General features: G+C 43.4%; 1 protein-coding gene across 11 annotated transcripts in view; it reads right to left on the reverse strand.

Moving 5' to 3' along the window:
* Positions 1-20701, reverse strand: part of LOC138745530 (protein mono-ADP-ribosyltransferase PARP6-like) — a 119347-nt gene that overhangs the window by 22753 nt on the left and 75893 nt on the right. For all 11 annotated transcript variants that reach the window (XM_069902664.1, XM_069902665.1, XM_069902667.1 and 8 more), the window contains 8 exons: positions 17553-17619; positions 16614-16763; positions 14929-15079; positions 12260-12313; positions 7997-8092; positions 5791-5883; positions 4653-4778; positions 2454-2519 (listed from right to left, as the gene is read on the reverse strand). In XM_069902664.1, the coding sequence (XP_069758765.1) occupies positions 2454-2519; positions 4653-4778; positions 5791-5883; positions 7997-8092; positions 12260-12313; positions 14929-15079; positions 16614-16763; positions 17553-17619 (803 nt within the window). The remainder of the gene's footprint in view (positions 1-2453; positions 2520-4652; positions 4779-5790; positions 5884-7996; positions 8093-12259; positions 12314-14928; positions 15080-16613; positions 16764-17552; positions 17620-20701) is intronic.

A 20701-nucleotide genomic window follows, 5' to 3' on the forward strand; every position in this document is an offset into this window, starting at 1 on the left:
GCAACATCCTGGTAAATCTCCTCTGCAGTCTCTCCACAGCTTCCTATAATGAGGTGACCAGAACTGAACACCGTACTCCAAGTGCGGTCTCTCCAGAGATTTGTAGAGTTTTAACACGATCTCTCTTCTGAATTCAATCCCCCTGAAATGTTGGCTATACATCTCCTTACTTCTAATTGATCCTGTGTGACCTGCTGAGTTCCTCCAGCATTTTTGTGCTTGTATTTTAGTTTTATATCTACTGCCACAATTTTTAATTTAGACATCCAGCACGGTAACGGGCTATTTTGGCCCACGAGACCATGCCACCCAATTTACCTGCCAGTGCGCTAATCGCTATGCAAAACGTGCCACTCAATCTCCTTTAATGTTTGCATTTAGACCATCTCCTATAAATTAATGAGGATAGGAAAGCGTACTGAGATTGCAGAGGGCTTTGGTGAGACCATAACTGAAGCATTGTCTCCTGCTTTGGTCCCTGCACCCAGTGAAAGATGCTTTCGCATTTCCCATGAACTTGATGTGGACTTGAAACTTAGGGTGGCAGGGTTAGCCTACCAGTTAGCTCAACACCTTTACAGCGTCAGCGATCGGGTTTGAACCCAGCGCTGTCTGTAAGGAGTTTGTACGTACCCCTTGTGTGTGCGTGGGTTCCGGTTTCCTCCCACCATTTGCCAAAACGTATCGGGGATGTAGGTCAATTGGGTGGCACGGGCTGGAAGGGCCTGTTACTGTTGCTAAATGTCTACATTAAAAAAAATTAAGTTAAAAAGACATGCTATTGTGGATTTCCTTCCTTCGCTCATCAGTCTATCTTCCATGCCCTTCTCTGCAGTTGGAATTTTCTTTTTTAAAGGTTGTGTTTATTATTGGAATAACTTTCCAAAAATGATGCCATTTTCAAATACAGTATCTGGACCTCAAGCAACTGGCAACATCAACAACTGGCAAAATTTTTATTTTTCACATTACTGTTCTAAGATGCTTCATAATCCAAATGTTTGCATTCTTTTCTTTTTCAATCTTTTTATTATTATTATAATTTATAAACACATACAGTTCAAAGAGATATAAAAAATACATAGTAAGTAATGAATTAATATAGAGATATTAAGCAATAATATTACAGAATAAAAATATATCATAAAAATTTTTTTAGATCAGTTTAGGGTGTGAACTATCTCTAAAAAAAAAAGATATAATTAATAACAATATATGAAAAAAAGAGAAAAAAAAAAACCCCAAAAAAGAAGAAAAAACAAATCTGAATTAAAAAAAACTTTAAAAAAAACTTTAAAAAAACCCTACAGATATAGCTAAACCACGCCGATCACTCCGATCTCATCTTACAGCCCAATTATCATACATAATCATAGAACGAAAACAGAGCCAGATCAACTCACCACAAATGAAAATATTGAATAAATGGTCGCCATGTTAACTCAAACTTAGAAGGGGATTCATAGACAGAGTTTCTAATTTTCTCTAAATTTAAACATAGTATAGTTTGGGTAAACCATTGGAAAACAGTGGGAGGATTAACCTCTTTCCAATTTAATAGTATAGATCTTCTAGCCATTAGTGTAAGAAAAGCAATCATACGATCCGCAGGAAGAGATAAATAAGTCAAATCGATCATAGGTAATCCAAAAATTGCAGTAATGGGATGTGGTTGTAAATCAATATTCAAAACAGTAGATATAATGGAAAAAATTTCCTTCCAATAATTCTGTAAAGAGGGACAGGACCAAAACATAGGTGTAAGGGAAGCTATTTCCAATTGACATTTATCACATATAGGATCGATATGAGAATAAAAGCGATGGAGTTTATCTTTAGACATATGAGCTCTATGAACAACTTTAAACTGTATTAGTGAATGTTTTGCATTCTGACGCTGCCTCAAAACACCGAATTCAGTGACTTGTTCACGACAATAAATTCTGATTCTGCCTCCACCACTGTCCCCGGTCGTGCATTCCACGCACCAACCACTCTCTGGGTACAAAAACCTTCCTCTAATATCCCCCTTGAACTTCCTACCCATTACCTGAAAGCCGTGCCGTCTTGTACGGAGCAGTGGAGGCCCGGGAAGGAGGCGCTGGCTGTCCACTCCATACATTTCCTCTTAATATCTTGTATACCTTTATCATGTCTCCTTTATTTATATTGCAAAAATAAAGGAGATAACCAACATATCAGGATTGAGCCCCTCATCAAACCTGTAGGCAGGTGCCTGATTAAAATGGTGGGGCAAGGAGCACGGTCCCACAGGAAGGGATAAGGATAATGGAGCAGTTTCAAAATACGAAGCCCAGTCTGTGTCAGATGATGAAAACTCTAAGAGCACACAAAATATCTGTACTTTTCCTTTTAATTTTACAATTATATACCACTGATTATTTCCAGATCACCAAATATTACACTCATGTGCAGTAGGTCGAGTTACATACCTGGGTCATTTCTCTGATTGACATTACACTATCCAGAGCTTTTTGCAGTCGTTCATAATTCTTCTTCTAGAAACAGGGAACGGGAAAATAATAAGACACACATTATCCTGCAAATAACAACTCACAATGTGCCTCAGGTACGGCTGCCACACTTCAATGAACGTGCCATACTTCTTCCTCAAGTTATAAGTAATCTTCTGCATTTCCGAACTCCATCAGGTAATAGTTGAGAGTTGGACTTCCAGGCAACCTCTATACGCTTCCTGGCTTCCGACAAAGCGATCTTCACAAATTGAATTTGGTGTTTGGATAATCTAGACCAATGGTTCTCAATCTTTTTCTTTCCACCCGCACACGACTTTAAGTATTCCCTAGGCCATGGGTGCTCTGTGATTAGTAAGGGATTGCTTAAGGTGGGATGTGGGTGGAAAGAAAAAGTTTGAAAATCGTACCTCATTGACCCGTTATGTGGACGGTTTCAGAACTCCAGAGGAAATGGGCCAATGACAAGTTTTCTCAAGCAAAATATTTCAGTCACAATTGGGTCAAGAGCAGTGATTCTCAACCTTCCCTTCCCACCTTAAGCAATCCCTTATTAATGACAGAGCACCAATGGCATGGGGATTACTTAAAGTGGGATGTGAGTGGAAAAAATAAAGGTTGAGACCCACTGCTCTAAACTGTACTTCACTAATATCTCCCAGAAGGAACAAACCTGGGTCTTGTGAAGACTCCACTTTTGTAAAACAAAATCTTTTAAGGTCTACCCAGAAGGATCTCATCTTCGTACATAGCCAGATGGACTGGATAAAGGTTCCAACCTCTACACTGCGTCTGAAAAACTACTCCAAAATTTCTGGCTTTGATTTATGTTTTCTGGTTTGAGGTACAACGGATGCAGGAAATTGAACTGCTCCAGCACGTTTCTGGCATTGACAATCCCTGCCATGCTGTTTAGACACAAGTCCTCCCGGCAATTTTCATTCATCGTTGTCTGACTCCCATCTCTCCCTCGATTGTGTAATCCTGGTTTTGGACCTATGAGGCACATAGGTGCACAGAAATGATCTCTACACCACCCCTCCCCCCCATTAAGAAATAAGATACATGAAGAAGTGACTGAATTAAGGTTATGGTACAGACGAAGGTTGTATTTATTTTTTCTCTCCTTTGCCTTTAATATCAAGGAAAGGGGTGAAAATTTATATTTATTGTGTGATAAGAAAATGTCTTGTACCGTTTGTATATATTTGCTTGAGTCTTTTAAAATAAAATATTCAAATAAAAACCACCCATAATGACTTAAACTGACAACGTCAGTTATGCAGAGAAATTCCCCGAGGTTTGGAAATCAAGGAGGCTGAAGATTGAGCAATGAGTGGTTTCAGTGGAAGAAAGAGAAAGGTAACATTGCCTTTCCAAGGCACGCAAAATCAAAAGAGACTTCGTAATGATAAATCTCACCACTTTGGGGGAGAAATCCTTCCAATGCACTCAAACAGAAAATCACGGGTACTGTGAAAAGGCTGGAAAGATGTCATTATGCAGGTTGTCTCTGGGATAATACACCAGAGCTTGTGGTCAAAGATTAATATAAAGTTGCTGATACTTGTATAAAAATTGAACAGAGCTGCTAAAGGCTACGATGCCTTCGGAAAAGACTTTTCGCAAAGCTACCATGATTGAAGAACAAGAACAAGATACGGGAGGTACAGTGGTTCGTTAGAACTCCGCCAGCGAGCCGGGATCGAATCCGGTGCTGTCTGTGAGGAGTTTGTACCCTCTCCCCATGTCTGTGTGGGTTTCCTCTGGTTGCTCCAGTTTCCTCCCATCCTTCTAAATGTACAGGGTTGTTGGTTAATTTGAGAGCACAGGTTTAAACTGCTACCGTCGGCTTCTATAAATAATTTAAAGAAAGGGGAATGGAAAAGAAGAATTTAACAAATCACTGCTCTAAGTTTCTAAATTCTATTTTATTATTAAGAGATGCAGCATGTGGTTTAATGTATCAGTTCACCTTCGTGAATATGTATGAACAATCACGTTTGTATAACTTGAGGGGAGAAAATGAAGGAAAGCATCTAAAAGAATCTAAACCTTGGTCTACAGTGGTTCAAAGATTGACTGGCAGTTATTTATCCAATGATACTTTATCTATAACTGGAGATTGACATCATTCACTTTCTTTATGCATCTTACCTTGGGGTTGAACGCAAGCGTCTTGGGATCACTTGGGTCCACAACTGAAGGATAAGGCTCAAAGATGATACTTTTCCTGGGAGATTCCAAAGCAGCTCGGCACATTGCCACCAACAGATCCACCACCTGGAAGCAAGAGATCCTTGGGATGGTTCTTTGTGTAGCATTCCTTACTTTTCGCTCAAACTTAGTGTTATTCATGGCTTCAAATGCTTTTAAGCTCAAGCTCCGAAATGCAATAAAATTGCAAGCCCAATGGTTCTGATTGGTTTATTTTTTAATCTGCTAGTTTAGCAAAGTCAGTGGAAGAGTTTTCATTTTCTCAAAACAGCGTGTATAATTTTTTTGCAAAACGTTTGATTTCTCCCCAAAATTTCTTCTCTTACCTTCATGACCTCAAATCCCTGGCTGAAGACAAGCTCTGCGGTAATCTATTGGTCTTTGGGTTAGGAGCCCGATGGGTGCACACAAACAATGTTGGGAGAGGCACGAAATTCTGGTGATGGATCTTGAGTAGCTCAGATATACTCCCCTCCACGGACTCCTTCGGCACCTCTCGCTGCCATGTATTAGGGTCCCATCACACCCCCATCCCACACTCTTCATCCTCCTCCCAGCGGGGAGAAGGTTAAAAGTGTGAAAGTGTGCATCAGCAGGCTTAAAAAGTTTCTTCCCTGCAGCCATCAGGCTCCTGCACCAACCCCAAAACAGTGCTCTCATTCTCCCTTTGCTTGGCGTTAACTGGTCCTTCTTTTGATTCCAACTCTATACTCTGTAAATTATGCTTTTCACGGTGATACATGAATGGTAGAGGTAACCTGTTCGTCTGCTCACAGAGGAACCCTTCCCATTGCACTTGTTATAAGGTGACACAAACTTTAAATTTATCTGGAATCTACCTCTGGGGATTGGTAGATGCTGGATAAGTGAATTTTCCAATTGCTTGAGATTGCATGATGAGCCAACTTTCATATTTTATATCTATTTATTTTCTGCAAATTTTTTGCCGGTTGCCTGAATTCCAGATAACGGGGTTTTTTTACTGATCTCTAAGGCTCAGAATGGATACTTTAATATGAAGTCACGGCAGGAGTGTAAACGCTTCCCACTTCCAGATCAGTTCGGGCTGGTTACCCACCTCTGCTCCAGTAGCCACCTCTTCCGCTGCTCCAGACATCACTCCCAGCGTGTAGAATGAGAAAACGCACAGCTCACGTGTGCACACAGCAGGCTGGGTGGCAGCAGAGGGAAGAAAGAAAATGGTTAAGCCTACTGAAAGTTGTGGGAGGAGTTCATATGTCCATGCATCAGCTTCAACTCAAGCAGTGAATGTACAACTGTGGCATCTGCACAGCAAGTCAACTTGGAACATGAACAGAAGCACTCCATGTCTAAAAAATAAAAACAATGTTGGAGAAATTCAGTAGGTCAAGGAGTGTACTCTATATAGCAAAGATAAAGATACATACTCAACATTTCGGGCCTGGGCCCTTCATCAAGGTAGTCAAACAGGTGTACTTTACAGAGCAAAGATACCTAACATTACGCACTTGAGGCCTTCTTCAAGATATGCAAACCTTGTTGAAGGGCTCAAACCTGAGATGTTTAAATTTGCTCTATAAAGTTCACTGACCTGTTGAGCTTCTCCAGCCTATTTCAACCAATGTGCCTACAGATTTTTGTGTTTTACTTCTGTCTACTGCAGAACTCTGGAAATTCTCTTCAAGGGATGCCTGAATAGGTGCTCCTGTACTCTCCGAAGAGAATTCTGTGGGATTCTCCCTCAATGCTCCCGATCCGCACTCCCTGCTGCTCTCAAGCTCTATGACCACATACTCACCCAGACTCGCTTCCACAGAAGGGCTCAAGCCTGAAACATTGGTTCTGTATCTTTGGTATATAAAGTACACTGTATGACCTGCTGAGTTTCTCCAGCATTGTATTCTTACTTCAATCATGGTGTCTGCAGACTTCCATGTTCTAATTCACACCACACCTAACCTCCTTCAAAATCATTTCCTTGCAACATCTCACAATCCTTTTAATATTAGGAAATCTAACAATGTGTTCTGCATGAGTCGATATCTGACTCGAGGTTACTCTTTGAGTAAAGCAATTTCTCCTTCCCTCACTCTTAAATAGTCCATTTTAGATTATTTCTAGATACCATATCTAACCCTGTCAATCCCTCCAAGAATTTTCTGCACCTTAACGAGGACATCTCTCATTCATCTGAATTCAACAGAATACAGGTCTAGTCAACTCAACATGTCCTTAGAGGATCCAGGTGTCAACACGAGAAAGAAATGGAGTTGCAATTTTAGATAATTACATTCTGGCAGTTATCTTGAGTAAAGAATATCAACGATTTACAAGATGAAGAGAATGCATTCTCATCTCTGAACTGAAAGGAGGACCCTTTGTTTGGAGAGAGTGACCCTAAATTCCCGGCAAAGAGAAACAGCTTCCACTCTAAAATGGAATGGATCAGTCAATGGATTGGAGGTCATAACTCTGGAGTTCAGGCCAAAATCCACTTCAAACTTGTGAGCGCGTGTGTGCATGTGCACACGTGAGTGAGTGAGCGTGTGTGTGAGAGAGAGCGTGTGCATGTGTCTGTGTACGTATCTATTGTATTGCCGTTAGACTGAGGGTGTATGCGCGTACATCGATCCATGCAAGTACAGTGTGTGTGCTTGCGCATGTATGTTGTGTGTATGCAGGTGTGATGTTTGTGTGTGCGCACATGTGTCATGCTTGTGCGTGTTTGCACAACAAATGTAAGATTCCCTTTTTATCTTGTAATTGTATTGTTGGTTCGTAATTAGATTAAAATGATCATATTGACCTCTTGTGCACATTTAATTTCAATAATTCGACGTTCTCCCTCTCTCGAACCAGAAAGCAAATGCAAGGCTGAGGGTGAATCGGAATTCTCCCTCAATGAGGAAAAGTCAGGAGCACGAAGGTCAGTTAGTGCACCAGCAAACCGGATTCGAATCCAGCACAGTTGGTAAGGAGACGCCGTGGGCTTCCTCCTGGTTTCCCCCAACCTTGACATGGGGTTCATAAATTCATTGGCGCATTTGGGCGGCGTGGACTGGTGGGCCAGCAGGGCTCGCTATGGTGCTGTATTTCTTCATTACAATGCTTTAAAATTCAAATTAAATTGTCCACAAGGGATAGCGTGCTCAGGATTCTTCCTCTCCGTGGCAGGAGAACGGGAAAACAGAGAGTCTGGCCACCTCCGCAGACTTGGTGCTTGGAAAGAGTCTTCACTATCACTTCACGGTCCATCAAACGAGGAAAATAATGACTCTTCCATAATGCAAAGTTATGCTTACCTTCAACATTGAGCCATTCTGGAAGACATGTTGTTCATCACATACAACACAGTATTCATTCAGAGTGGGAATCCTCTGCTCTGCATACTTCATAGTCTAGCACCAAACATAAAGATATAAATGAATCTCGCTGTAATTAAATGAATCCTTCAAGATGTTCTAAGAGGAGGCAACAAATTTGGATCTGCCCATTTGGCATTGTCTGTAGGAGCTTGTACGTTCTCCCTGTGTCTACATGGGTTTTCCCCAGGGGCACTGGTTTCCACCCATCCTTCCAAGAAACATAGGTCAATTGGGGTAATTGGGTGGCGTGGGTTGAAGGGCCAAAAGAGCCCATTTCCGTGCTGTATGTCTAGATTTAAATACATTTAACATTTCAGTTTTAAGCTCATAGAATTGGGTCCATGTTGAGGGAGTGGATTATTGTTTAAGGAGAAGGGAAAAAAAAGAGGCAAGAAACATGGAGACATTGGTGAGGCCATTTTGGTCACCTAACTCCAGGTACGATAGTGATAAGACTGAAAGAGTGCAGGAAGGTTTATTAGGATGTTGCTCAGACTTCAGGAACTGAGTTACAGGTTAGGACTTAATTCCCCGGAGCGTAGCAAAATGAGGGGAGATTTGATGGAGGTATTAAAAATGGTGAGGGGTACAGACAGAGTAATTGTAGATCAACTTTTTCCAGAGGTTAGGCAAGATACAAACCGGAGGACATTGGTTAAGGGCGAGAGGGGAAAAATCTAGAGGTGATTTAAGGGGGAACTTCTTCACACAGAGAGCGGTGGGATTGTGGAACAAGATGCCAGCTGAAGTGGTGAATGAGGGCTCTATTTTATCATTTAAGAAGAATTTGGATGGGAACATGGATGGGAGAGGTATACTGTGAGACTTGGGCATAAAAATGGCACAGACTAGAAGGGCTGAAGGGCCTGGTTTCTATCCTGTGATGTTTTAAGGTTCTGTGGGTTTGCACGTCGAGAGGTATTATTAACCCACAGCATTTCACCAGGAATTCGGAGAAGGTCACCAGTTGGTAAGCTTGCAATTTGTTCCTGGCCACTATTTATTGCCCATCCCAGATTCCTCCTGAAAGGATGGGCATTCTAGAGCATTCTGTAGGACATTTTGAGAGTCAACCGTCGTTTTCGAATCACCAGATCAGCCAAGTGCTGCAGTTTTCTGTGTGTAAGGGCCTCAGTAGATCTGTGCTTAGAAATTCACCCCTGGTGATGGCGCTAATCATGAATCGATCTAGCGCACAAATCCTTTGCCTCTCAAGTCCATTCCTTGGATTCATCGCCATGAATTACAGAGGGCAGAGCACAACTCTTTGACATTTACTGGCTAGAAAGATAAGAAAAATGCGTGTCCTGGAAATCTAAAAGTAAAGGGAAATGTGGCATCAGCAGGTCGGGCTGCACCTGTGGGAAGAGACACTGAGTCAATGCTTCAGACTGAAGATGTTTCGCCAGATGCACTCTGCCACTGGTCCATTATGAATTTACTGCTCTCTCCAGCGGGACGACGGCATTCACGTCAATCTCCAATTTCTGGTCACCCCTCCTCGGTGTCTCTGTTCCTCCCTCCAGCTCCCCCTTTCTTCTCCTATCAGAGGATAACCCTCTCCCCCTAACACTTCAGTTTTGTTCTCTTCTACCCCCCCCCCCCCACCTGTATCCCCCCATGACCTCTTACTAGCGAGTCTGTGCTGTTCCCCCTGCTCTTGTTTTTATTCAGTCAACTGCCTGCTTTTGCTTATACCGGACGAAGGGACCAGGCCCAAACCATTGGTGGCTGCAAAGAAATGGATCAGACGCTAATCCAGAGGACTAAGAGCAGCAGAGAGGATCACTGGAGTCTCACTCCACCTGAACGACGTGATCTACGGGGAGCGTTGTCTGAGGAGGGCACGCAAAATCATTGAGGACCCCGCACACAACATCTTTCAGCTGCCCCCGTCGGGGAGGAGGTGGAGGAGGATCAGAGCCAGCACCACCAAGCTGAGGAACAGCTTCTTCCCACGGCCACTGAGAACGCTGAATGAGATCACACACTAATCATCCGAGACCCTCATATTCATGAAACAATATTTATTTATTTGTATAGATGAAATTCTTGTCCTGCGCGTGCATTGTCTGTCTGTGTGTTATGTCTGCGTGTTTTCCACTGAAGACCGGAGAATACTGTTTCATCTGGTTGCACTTGTACAGTCAGATGACAATAAACTTGATTTGACTTGACGTCCTATCGACGCTGCATAACCTGCTGACTTTCTCCAGCATGTTAGTGTATTGAACTCGATCCCAACATCTGCAGACTTTCTTATTTAACTTTGAATCTAAGAGATCCTCCCATCCCAGAGAGGATCCAGGTGCCACAGAGTACTTCCCCTTCTCTTACACTGTTCCTTCCTCCCCACAGCTGGTGAAGTGGAAATAATCCCCGGGGATATTTTGCATTGAAGACGTTTTTCTTTTCCTCCAGCCGATGATGGTTTTATTTCAAATCCTGCGATCACGGGGTGTTGTCACAAGAGACGGCTCCAACGATCAGCAGCGGCCACAAGGGGTTGCAGACTCCGGGGAAGGCAGAGGACTGGCTCAGGGCACCAGATAACAGGGAAACCCCCACCCCCCTCCATTTGAGGAGAAGCAGAGGAGGCGACTCACGGCATGGCGACCACAGCGACGGATCAGTGAGAGGATCTGTCAGCTGCGACTCGAGGCAAGGGACCCATGCAGGCTGCAGGAGGCTGGCTCGAAACTGACCGATGGTTTGGGCTCAAGTTTTATGGCTGTGGGAGCACTGGAGGCAGATCCATGGACACTTGAACTTGTATGTTATCAAAAAGCAACTGTTTTGCTAATATGCTTAGTGAAATTCTGCTGTGTTCTCTTGGCCTGGTCTATATGGGTCTCAAGTCCCATATCAATGTCTTTCTTTGGCTTGGCTTCGCGGACGAAGATTTATGGAGGGGTAAATGTCCACGTTAGCTGCAGGCTCGTTTGTGGCTGACAAGTCCGATGCAGTTGACCCTTAAATGCATCTTGAGATTGCTCAGTAAACCATCCCGTTCCAAGGGTTGATCAATAAAGGTTGGTCACATCATGAAATAAACATTACATTCTTGAGTTTTTATGAACATTTTAAACTTTTACTTTGTTCATCCACTTGTGTACAAGAATAGTTTACCTTCAGTCTGAGAATGGCGTCTCTACCTTCTGGGGGGCCATTAGAAGAGAGCGTGAGGGGATACTCGAAGCCCCAATCACATTGAACGTGTTTTTCAAGGGTGGCACAGTTGACATAGTGATTAGTGCAACGTTGTTACAGCACCAGCGATCGGGACCTGGGTTCGAATCCCGCACTGGCTGTAAGAAGTTTGTATGTTCACCCCATGTCTGTGTGGGTTTCATCCGGGGACTGTGGTTTCATCCCACCCTCAAAATGTACCAGGTTTGGGGGGGGGGGGTGGGGGGGCTGTAAGTCAATTGGGTGTAATTGGGCGGCATGGGCAGGTGGGCCGAAATGGCCTGAAACCGTGCTGTTTGTCCAAATTTTAAAAATAAAATAAAATTCAAATTTAGTCACACCTGCAGACCGCACCTATTTTAGCTGACTAACTGATGCAATGTGTACATTTAACTTTTCACCATTTCCATGGAGAAATAATTCTGCTGTGATCAGAGGACTTTGCAGTGAGTTTGGTCACGAGTTTTTTTTCTTTATGTTTGGAGAGACTCAACTGAAATGGACTGTTTTCCATTTGCCGCATATACTGATTGCATGAAGTTTCCCAGTTTTCTTTTTAATTTAAAATTTTGGACATACAGCACGGTAACAGGCCATTTCGGCCCACAAGTCCATGCCACCCAATTTACACCCAATTAACCGACACCCCCCCCCCCCACTACATTTGGAAACTGGAGCCCCCTGGGAAAACCCACACAGACACAGGGACAGCATACAGTGCAGGGTTCAAACCCCGGTCCCAAGCACCGGCGCTGTAAAGGCATGGCGCTAACCGCTACTCCAACTGTGCCGCTGTTGTGACAATAATATTCAGTTCACAACTAAAATCAACTGCAGAATTATGATCAGTTGTTTCTTCATTTCTTATTCATTGATCGAAGGCTTAAAAATAAAAAAAAATTGCAGATAAATCCATGGGAAGATGTTACGTGGTTAAAAAAAGGCAGTAAAAAAGATGCAAGAAACCCCATTGTGTTAAATTAACTGTTTGCACTATTGCTTTCAACTTACCTGTACAAGAAATCCATATTCCAATGTTGGAATGTTCTTACAACGACTCCCAGCCTAGAGATAAATTGTAGAAGTAAATAAGAATTATTATCTGATAAATGAATACTAGCAATCTTATCCATTTCCCTCTGAAACACTGACACACCATTAGTGACTCCAAAAGGTACCCTTTTAAACTGGTATAACCCTCCCCCCCATCAGCCTCAAAGGCTGTATAGGCTTGCTCCTTTTTTTTTAATGGGGATTTGGTGGTAAGCTGCTTTGAGGTCGATAGTGGAGTACACTTGGTATTGCGCTATCTGATTAATCATTTCATTGATGCGTGGCAGGGGGTAGGCATCTAGGTTAGTGTAACGGTTGATTGTCTGGCTGTAGTCAATAGCCCAGTCGTTTCTTAGTGAAGGGAGCCGTGAGACGTTTAAATGCAGTCAAATAGCATAAATGCTCGTGTAATAGTCAACCCTGTGTAAAAGTTGACCCTATTTTTGGCTGTGACCGCCTGCCCATTCAAGCAGCTGACACCCTGGCCATGAACCCTCCAATCTGAGCTCCTGATGCCCCGACCGCGGATCCTCGCCCCAGCCACCCAGCCATCTGAGCTCCACCGCCCGGCCACTGGAGCTCCCGACGCCCCGAACACAGACTCAACACCTGGCCATCAGAGCTCCAGACACCTCGAACAACATTGAGGTTAAAAGTGGTATCCGTGTAAAAGTCAAACCAACCCCCTTGATTTGACCCCGACTATGTGACTATATATGGATCATCGTAGATCTAATTTCCTGGATCTAAGACTACTTGGCAATAATTAGCCACTGCTAAATTCACCAACAGAAGGGAAGGATGGAGTTAAACAGGAAAGTCTGCAGACGCTTGGATTTTTGGTGAAAACACAGAATTGATGGAGAAACTTAACAGGTCACACAGCGTCTGTAGGAAGTGAAGGTCTGAGATTTGGGTCTGAGCCCTTCATCAAGGTACGTGTAAAAAGCAGGCAGGTGCCCGAATCTAAAGATGGGGGAGGAGAGGAGAGAGGAAGGGGCAGGGAAGAATGTCTGTATCATCTGGAAGTAAAGGATACAAGAATATCCACTTTGCATTTTAAGGTTATATTTTGCTTTGTCTTTGCAATGAACATTTTACGGTAATATTCCAATAACCAGGCACGCTCCAGACTGAGAACGTGCCAGACTAGGAAATCTTCAGGGTCATTGTCAGCATGCCTCTTCACATCCAAGCATATCTTGAGTTCACTATTTTTAGATTCTGTAATCAATTGCACAGGTAAGTTTAAAGGGCGTGAGTAAAATGAGGCTCTGGTCAGTTAGAGACCACAGAGACTGAGGACCAGGCATTGAAAAGGATTGAAAGACAGCAAGGACCCATTGATAGATGCAGGAACAGAAGCCCCAGTGTGTTGAAAGGGATCGCTGGAACCAAGGCACCAGTGCACTGGAAGGCAGCGCAAGAACTATGGTCCTTGTATGTCGGATGGGAGCACAGCCACCAGGGCACTGGTGGGTTGCAAGGGAGGGAAGGATGGGACAGCAGGGATCAGTGGCATGCGTTGGAAGGCAGTGCAGGAAATGGAGCCCTGGTGTATGGATGAGAGGCAGGGCCGGATTAACATGGTAGGGAAAGTAGCAAATGCTACGGGCCCCAGAATCTCAAGGGCCCCCACGCTTATGAACTATGAATTATGAGGAATTTTTTCCATTTACATCTTTGGGCAGCGGTTAGAAGATATCACACTGTTAGTTTGTGTTAATAATCCCGATTAAAGGTGATAATTAGCTAAAATCGCTAACCTTAGCGATTTTAGCCAATTATCACCTTTCAACGGTATCTCATTACCACTGTACAAAGATGGAAACAAAAATGGAAATGGAAATGCGCCTTGGAGGGACACCTCAGCCCCTCGGTCAGCTGGCTGGTTTTGTTCTTTTGCGTCGGGGGGAGATGCATGCGGCAGATAGCAATTGGAAACACAGAGCGGTTCCAGCTACATGGATGATTATGGGTAACGAAGATGGCCATTGATCCTGCGCCACCAAAACCAAGTTTTATTTTAAGAAAATGTGTAAGTAAATTTTAATGGGGAGAGGAGGGCAATTTCCTTAGATAAACTACTGGTAATCATTGAATATATAAGTGATCTGAGAAAGTTGGCATCATTTTGTTAAGAATAAATAAGACTATTTCAAACTTACCAAAATGGACATGCAGGGTCAGCGTCAGAAACTCTTTCGGGGAGGGGGCGGTCACCACCTCACATCATACTTCCCCTTCACCGCGCATGCACCAACCAGCACTATTTAGGGCCCCATAATACCTTAATCCAGCACTGATGAGAGGACAGGAACTAGAGCCCTGGTGTGTTGAAAGGGAGGGCATGAACTAGGGCCCTTGTATATTGGATGGGAGGGCAGGAACCAGAGGAATGGTACATTGGAAGGGTGGGCCTTTGTACATTGAAATGGAATGCACGGATCAAAGCCCTGGTGCATAGAACTGAAGCTCGGGAACAGGGGCCTCAGGGTGTTTGAGCGTGACAAGCGTTACCTGCTGAGGCGGATGCAGAACCTTTAGGATTTCCAAATCTTCCTACAGCAGATGCACAAAGTGTTAACGTGCTTCATATCATTTACACTGCCCGAGGTAAAACTTGCCTGATTGGTGGCAGGGCATCCAAAGAGCTCAGGTTTGGGAGTTTTCATGGTACAGGAGATGGACCGGTTAATAATACGATTGACTCGGAGATCTGGAACTCCAAGTTTACTCTTCAGTACAGAATCCTGGATAAGTGGAAAACTCGGAGATCTATAAAAAGAAATGCAGAGATTACTGAAGGGAATTTCGAGAGACAGGACCGATCCGCATTTAGTAAGGCGAGGACTGATTGGGGATAGGCAGTGTGGTGTCTTGCCAACTTAATTTTCAAGAGGCGACCTAGGGGATTGACAAGGGCAAGGTATAACTGCACAAGGTACTGGTGAGGTTGCAATTGTATGTAGTTCTGGTCTCCTTCCTCGAGGAAGGATGTAGTGACCTTGGTGGCGGTGCAGCGGAGGTTCACCAGGTTGATTCCAGAGATGAGGGGGCTAGCCTATAAGGCACTGTTCTTGCTGGAATTTAGATGGAATCTTAGAGAAATGTATAAAATTATGAAAGGCATAGATAAGACAGGTAGGTAAGTTGTTCCCATTGGTGGGGGAGACTAGAACTAGGGGACGTAGCCTCAAGATTCAGGGGAGTAGATTTAGGACGGAGATGAGGAGGAACTGCTTTTCCCAGAGGGTAGTGAATCTGTGGAATTTGCAGTGGAACTGACCTCAGTAGACACATTTAAGACAAGATTGATTAGATCTTTGCATAGTCGGGCAATTAAGGGATATGGGGAAAAAAAGCAAGTAGGTGGAGATGAGCCGATCATCAGATCAGCCATTATCTTAGTGAATGGAGGAATGGGTTCAATGGGCCAAATGGTCCACTCTTGCTGGTAGCCAAGGTCTGAAATGTTAGGCTGGAAGGTTAGATCACATGGCATACAGGATGGACTAGCCAATTGGATACCAAATTAGCTTGGTGTTGGGAATCATAGGGTAATTGGGAAGATGTGTGTAGTTCTCAGTGCTACTGTGCTGTATCTCTAAAATATTTTTAAAAAGAAATTAGCCCCAGACGCTAATGGGGCGACACAGTTAGCGCAACACTGTTACAGCACCGGCAACCCAGGTTCGAATCCCGCACTGTCTGTAAGGCGTTTGTACATTCTCCCCATGTCTGGGTGGGTTTCCTCAGGGTGTTACAGTTTCTTCCCACCCTTCAAAACATACGGGTTAATTGCCCGTAATAGGCCAGAAGGGCCTGTTACCGTGCTGTATGTCTAAATATTTTTTCAAATACTTTGTTACAAACACAAATGGAAATATTGGGGAAGGAATGGGAGCAAGTTCTTAGATCAGGAATGATCTATGGCAAGGTTGGCATAGTGGTGAGCGCAGCGCCGTTACAGCGTAAGCAATCGGGACCGGGATTCGAATCCCACACTGTCTGTAAGGAGTTTGTACCTTCTCCCTGTGTCTGCATGGGTTTTCCCCAGGGGCTCCAGTTTCCTCCTGCTGTACCAAAAAAAATCGTACGGGGGTGCAAATTGGGCGGCACGGACGCGTGGGCCGAAATGGCCTGTTACCGTGCTGTTTGTCTAAATTTAAGTGAGAGATCCTCTAATCAGACCTCAAAAGACAGGTGATTGGAGCGGGCAACCTGGATTTATTTCAACCAGCTGAGTTCCCCCCCTAAATCGACTGGCTGCTAAACAAATGCACAACCCAGTTCCCTTTTTGCCCTTTACTTTGGAATTGGGGAGAAGATGCTGAGTCCCGATCGGAATTTCTTCACCGCACCACTGGATTTGAACCAACTCTGCCTCTTCTCCTGTTGGTGTTTCAGGAAGTCGTTGCTCAGGTACTTCCACTGCTGAGAAGTAAACATTCCCAGAATTCTGCAAAACACGGAACACAGCTCGTTGGCCGTGGTATCACACCACTATTCCCACTGCCCAGTCACAGACATAGGGACACACCACCTGGAAACACAGCATTCGGCCCAACACGACTACGTTGACCCCTTAAATATGAGGAAGGGGACCAATTACTAGCATATCTAAGTTTGATGATAACACTAAATTGATCGGAAAAGCAAACTGGGTAGAGGACAAAGATTCTGCAGAGATGAGGATTGCTTAAGGTTGTATGTGAGTGGAAAGAAAAAGTTTGAAAACCCCTGCATTAGGGATGTGTTATGTGCAGGGTTTCAAAACTCCAAAGGAAATGGGCCAGTGACAATTTTTCTCAAGGAAAATATTTCAGTATCAATTGGGTCTGGAGCAACCTTCCCTTTCCACCCACGTCCCACCTTAAGCAATCCCTCACTAATCACAGAGCACCGACAGCATAGGGATTACTTAAAGGGATACGTGAGGGGAAAGAAAAAGGTTGAGAACCACGGCATGAGGGCATTGGAAAGGCAACATAAAGATAATCTCTACTGCTTGTGTTCATAGATCTCCTGCTGCTACAGAATTGGGTCTAATTCGTGCTCCTCAGACATCCAATAAAATCTGAGCTCGCACTGCAGGAGAGTATCGAAGGAGGGGTCCACTCTCAGGGGCGGGTTGTGTTGAGCAGACAATGTGTCCCCTTTAAACAGTGGGCACTGTCAGATCCCATGGAAAGCAATCTGATATCGAACCTGCTTACTGAAGGCATCTGGGGGAGATTGTTATACTTACTTCTTGAGTTGTAGTCCAAGACCAAATCCTTCTTTGTTGGATGGTTGGAAAACATCTACTGATGGCTCTGTCAGGCAATTAAAAAAAAAATTCTGTGGCATCACCCAGTGTGGTAACTCATGGTGTCACTGTATACGCATCTATTGTCTTTCGTTATTGTACCATGAGTTTCTGCTACTAAAAGCCATGATTATTGTTCGACCACATCGTCTTTGTCTCCTTCATCGACTGGCCCTTCAATTTTATTAGGCAGAAACTCATGGTACAATAATGAAAGACAATAGATGTATATACAGTTATATCCAAGGGAAGTGTCCTTAACAGTGGAGATCATCCACAGCCAATGTTAGTACAGCAAGGCTCGCCAGAGAGGGGAGACGGGCAGCTTGGCAGACATTCACCACAGTCCCTCCCCCACCCCCCCATTGATCTCTTCCTGTACCAGACCATACAGAGTAAAGTTCTTTGTAATAAAGTTGCTACTTCATTCTCAAGAAAAGTTATTGGTCTCAGTTCACAAATACTAATGACCACAATATTGTAGCAAAAACACCAGGATATTTGACAAAGGCAGCAACGATAAAAACACCAGCAGCGATGGAAAAAAAACAGCGCGAGGTTGTAGCGCGTCCAGACGAAACCACTTGATTCAAAGTGCTATTGTCATTGGGTGATAATAACAGCTCTGACCGGAGAACGCGAGAAGGTTCAAAAAGTAAATGGTAGTTATGTGAAATGGACTTACAAAAAATGTTTTTGTTGTTATAACTAATGACAGGGATATTTTTATAAAAAATAATAAAATTCTGCTAAAACACTGCACAAAAATGTTATAGACAGTCATTTTGGTGTCACCTTCTCTGCTGGTGTCACCCCAATGCGGTCTGCGCCTCCTGCAGCCCCCTAGTGATGCCAGTGAAACGTTTCATAATCCAATAATATTTTAATTTATATATGATACAGGGAAATCCTCTGTTATCTGGAATTCATGCAAGCCTCGAGCAACCGGCAAAAAAATTGCAGAAAATAAATAGGTAAAAAATACCAGACGTTTAAAACTGGTGCGCCTCGCCAGTAATTCACCATACGTTCGACACGCATTCTCATGCAACTGGAAAATTCATTTCTCCAGCATCTGCCAATCCTCACAGATGCTAAATACCAGGGGCTTTACTCTATAGTACAAGAACCTTCAATGCAATTTCTGAAATTTCATTGATAATGGATTGATAGCATAGTAGGTAAGAGGCCAGTCAGCCCATTAATTCCATGCCACGACTGAAGAAAATGTCCTTAATTAATATTCCATAGCACTGAATATCTAACTAAAGGCCATCTGAATACACACGAATTGTCTCTGTGTCCACCAACCCCAGTCGAGGTATTTCAAATCGTCATCCCCCTCTGCAATCCTGTATCTCTCTTGTGCCTTTCACCCCTCGCTTTCTATTTGTGTCCTGGTTTCGTGAGCCATCCGCTAAAGGGAACAGGTTTGCTATTCTAACCCTGGCCAAACCACTCATGATCTTTCAAACCCCTTGCATGTGCCTTGCTCCAAGCAGAGCAATCTCAGTTTCTCCTGTTGACCCAACCCGTCATCTCAAGGATGCTCTCGATTGCCACAGAATGCGGTACCCACAACCGCATGCAAAATTTGTGCTTTTCAAACAGAGGTCACTTTTTTTTTTAAAAAGAGCAAGGTTAAAAGCTGACACGTAGGAATCAAGTGACAACAACTTGGAGGTGGACAGTACAGCACCAAAGCTTTAGAACAACCCAAATTCTTTTGGTTATGATAAAGTTCATAAATGGACCCCACATCTTTTGGAAGTTAATATTTGACTCTTTAATGGCCTATTTAATTTTTTTCTAAACTTAAACAAGACATAATATCACTTAACCATTGTGCGTGTGTAGGTGGAGTTTTACCTTTCCATGTCATCAAAATTGCACGTCTGGCCACCAAAGAATTAAAAGATAAAATTTGGTTTTGAGTTGGAGTCAGTAAACCATCATGAACATGAAATGATCCAAATAGAGCAAGTTCTAACTTGACCTTGAGAATCACTGATAAGGATATCTACTAACAGAGGTCACATTTTTAATGCCAAAATGTTCACTGGATCGCACTGGTAAATCCACAAAAAAATCTTTGGTCTCTTGGTGGTTTGATCTGTAACTGTCTGAAAAAGTAAGCAAGGCCATATTTAGAGTCATCGCTCCTTTTGATCACAGCAAAATCTTTCAGCTTGAAATGCAAGGAACAGTGTCCACCATTTTGTTCAGATGAAGGAATAAAGACTTACATTTACATAGTGCCTTTCGTGGCTTTGGAATGCCTTTCAAACCAATTAAGCGATTTTAAAAGCCAGGTCACCTTTGCAATGTTCAATTCTGGTTATGAACTATTCATCTATTTTTGTGGAAGTCGAGGAATGTTGACCAAAATATCAGTGAGATGTCATTCACAGTGCAACCGTGAATATTTAGCTTCTCGCCATCAATATTTCTTATTTCATTTTTCTGTTCTGGCACAATTGTTTTGTGATAATTAATACCATCAGAATCAGAATTTATTGTCAAGAACATGTCACAAAATTCGTTGTTTTTGCGGCAACGTCGCATTCATATAAAACTACTTTACAACAATAAATTAAAATAGTGCATGGAAAGTCTGTGGTTCATTCAGATTCTTGGCAGAGGGGAAGAAGCCGTCCTTGTGCCGCTGGGTGCTCGTCTTCAGGCTCCTGCACCTTTTTCCCGATGGCAGCAGAGTGAAGAGGGCCCTGAGGATAGAGGCTGCTTTCTTAAGACAGCGCCTCCTGTAGCTGTCATCGATGGAGTGAAGACCGGTGCCTGTGATGTCACAGGCCGAGTTAACAACCCTCTGGAGTTTTATTTTTCTTGGAGAAAGGGATATACTGGTCGGCACAACATCGAGGGCTGAAGGGCCTGAACTGTGCTATATTGTTCTACATTCAATATGCCAGACAGTGTGCAACCAGCCAGGATTGTTAATGGTGCATTTTGTGACCTGCAGCAAGTAAGAATTTTGTTGCATCTGTACATTGTACTTGTGTATATGTCAATAAACTCTCTCATAACTTCTTTCCTTCTCTTTAATATTGATAAATATTTCCAGCTATTTC

This window comes from Narcine bancroftii, chromosome 11 (assembly GCF_036971445.1).
Source record: "Narcine bancroftii isolate sNarBan1 chromosome 11, sNarBan1.hap1, whole genome shotgun sequence".
Classification (NCBI taxonomy): Eukaryota; Metazoa; Chordata; class Chondrichthyes; order Torpediniformes; family Narcinidae; genus Narcine; species Narcine bancroftii.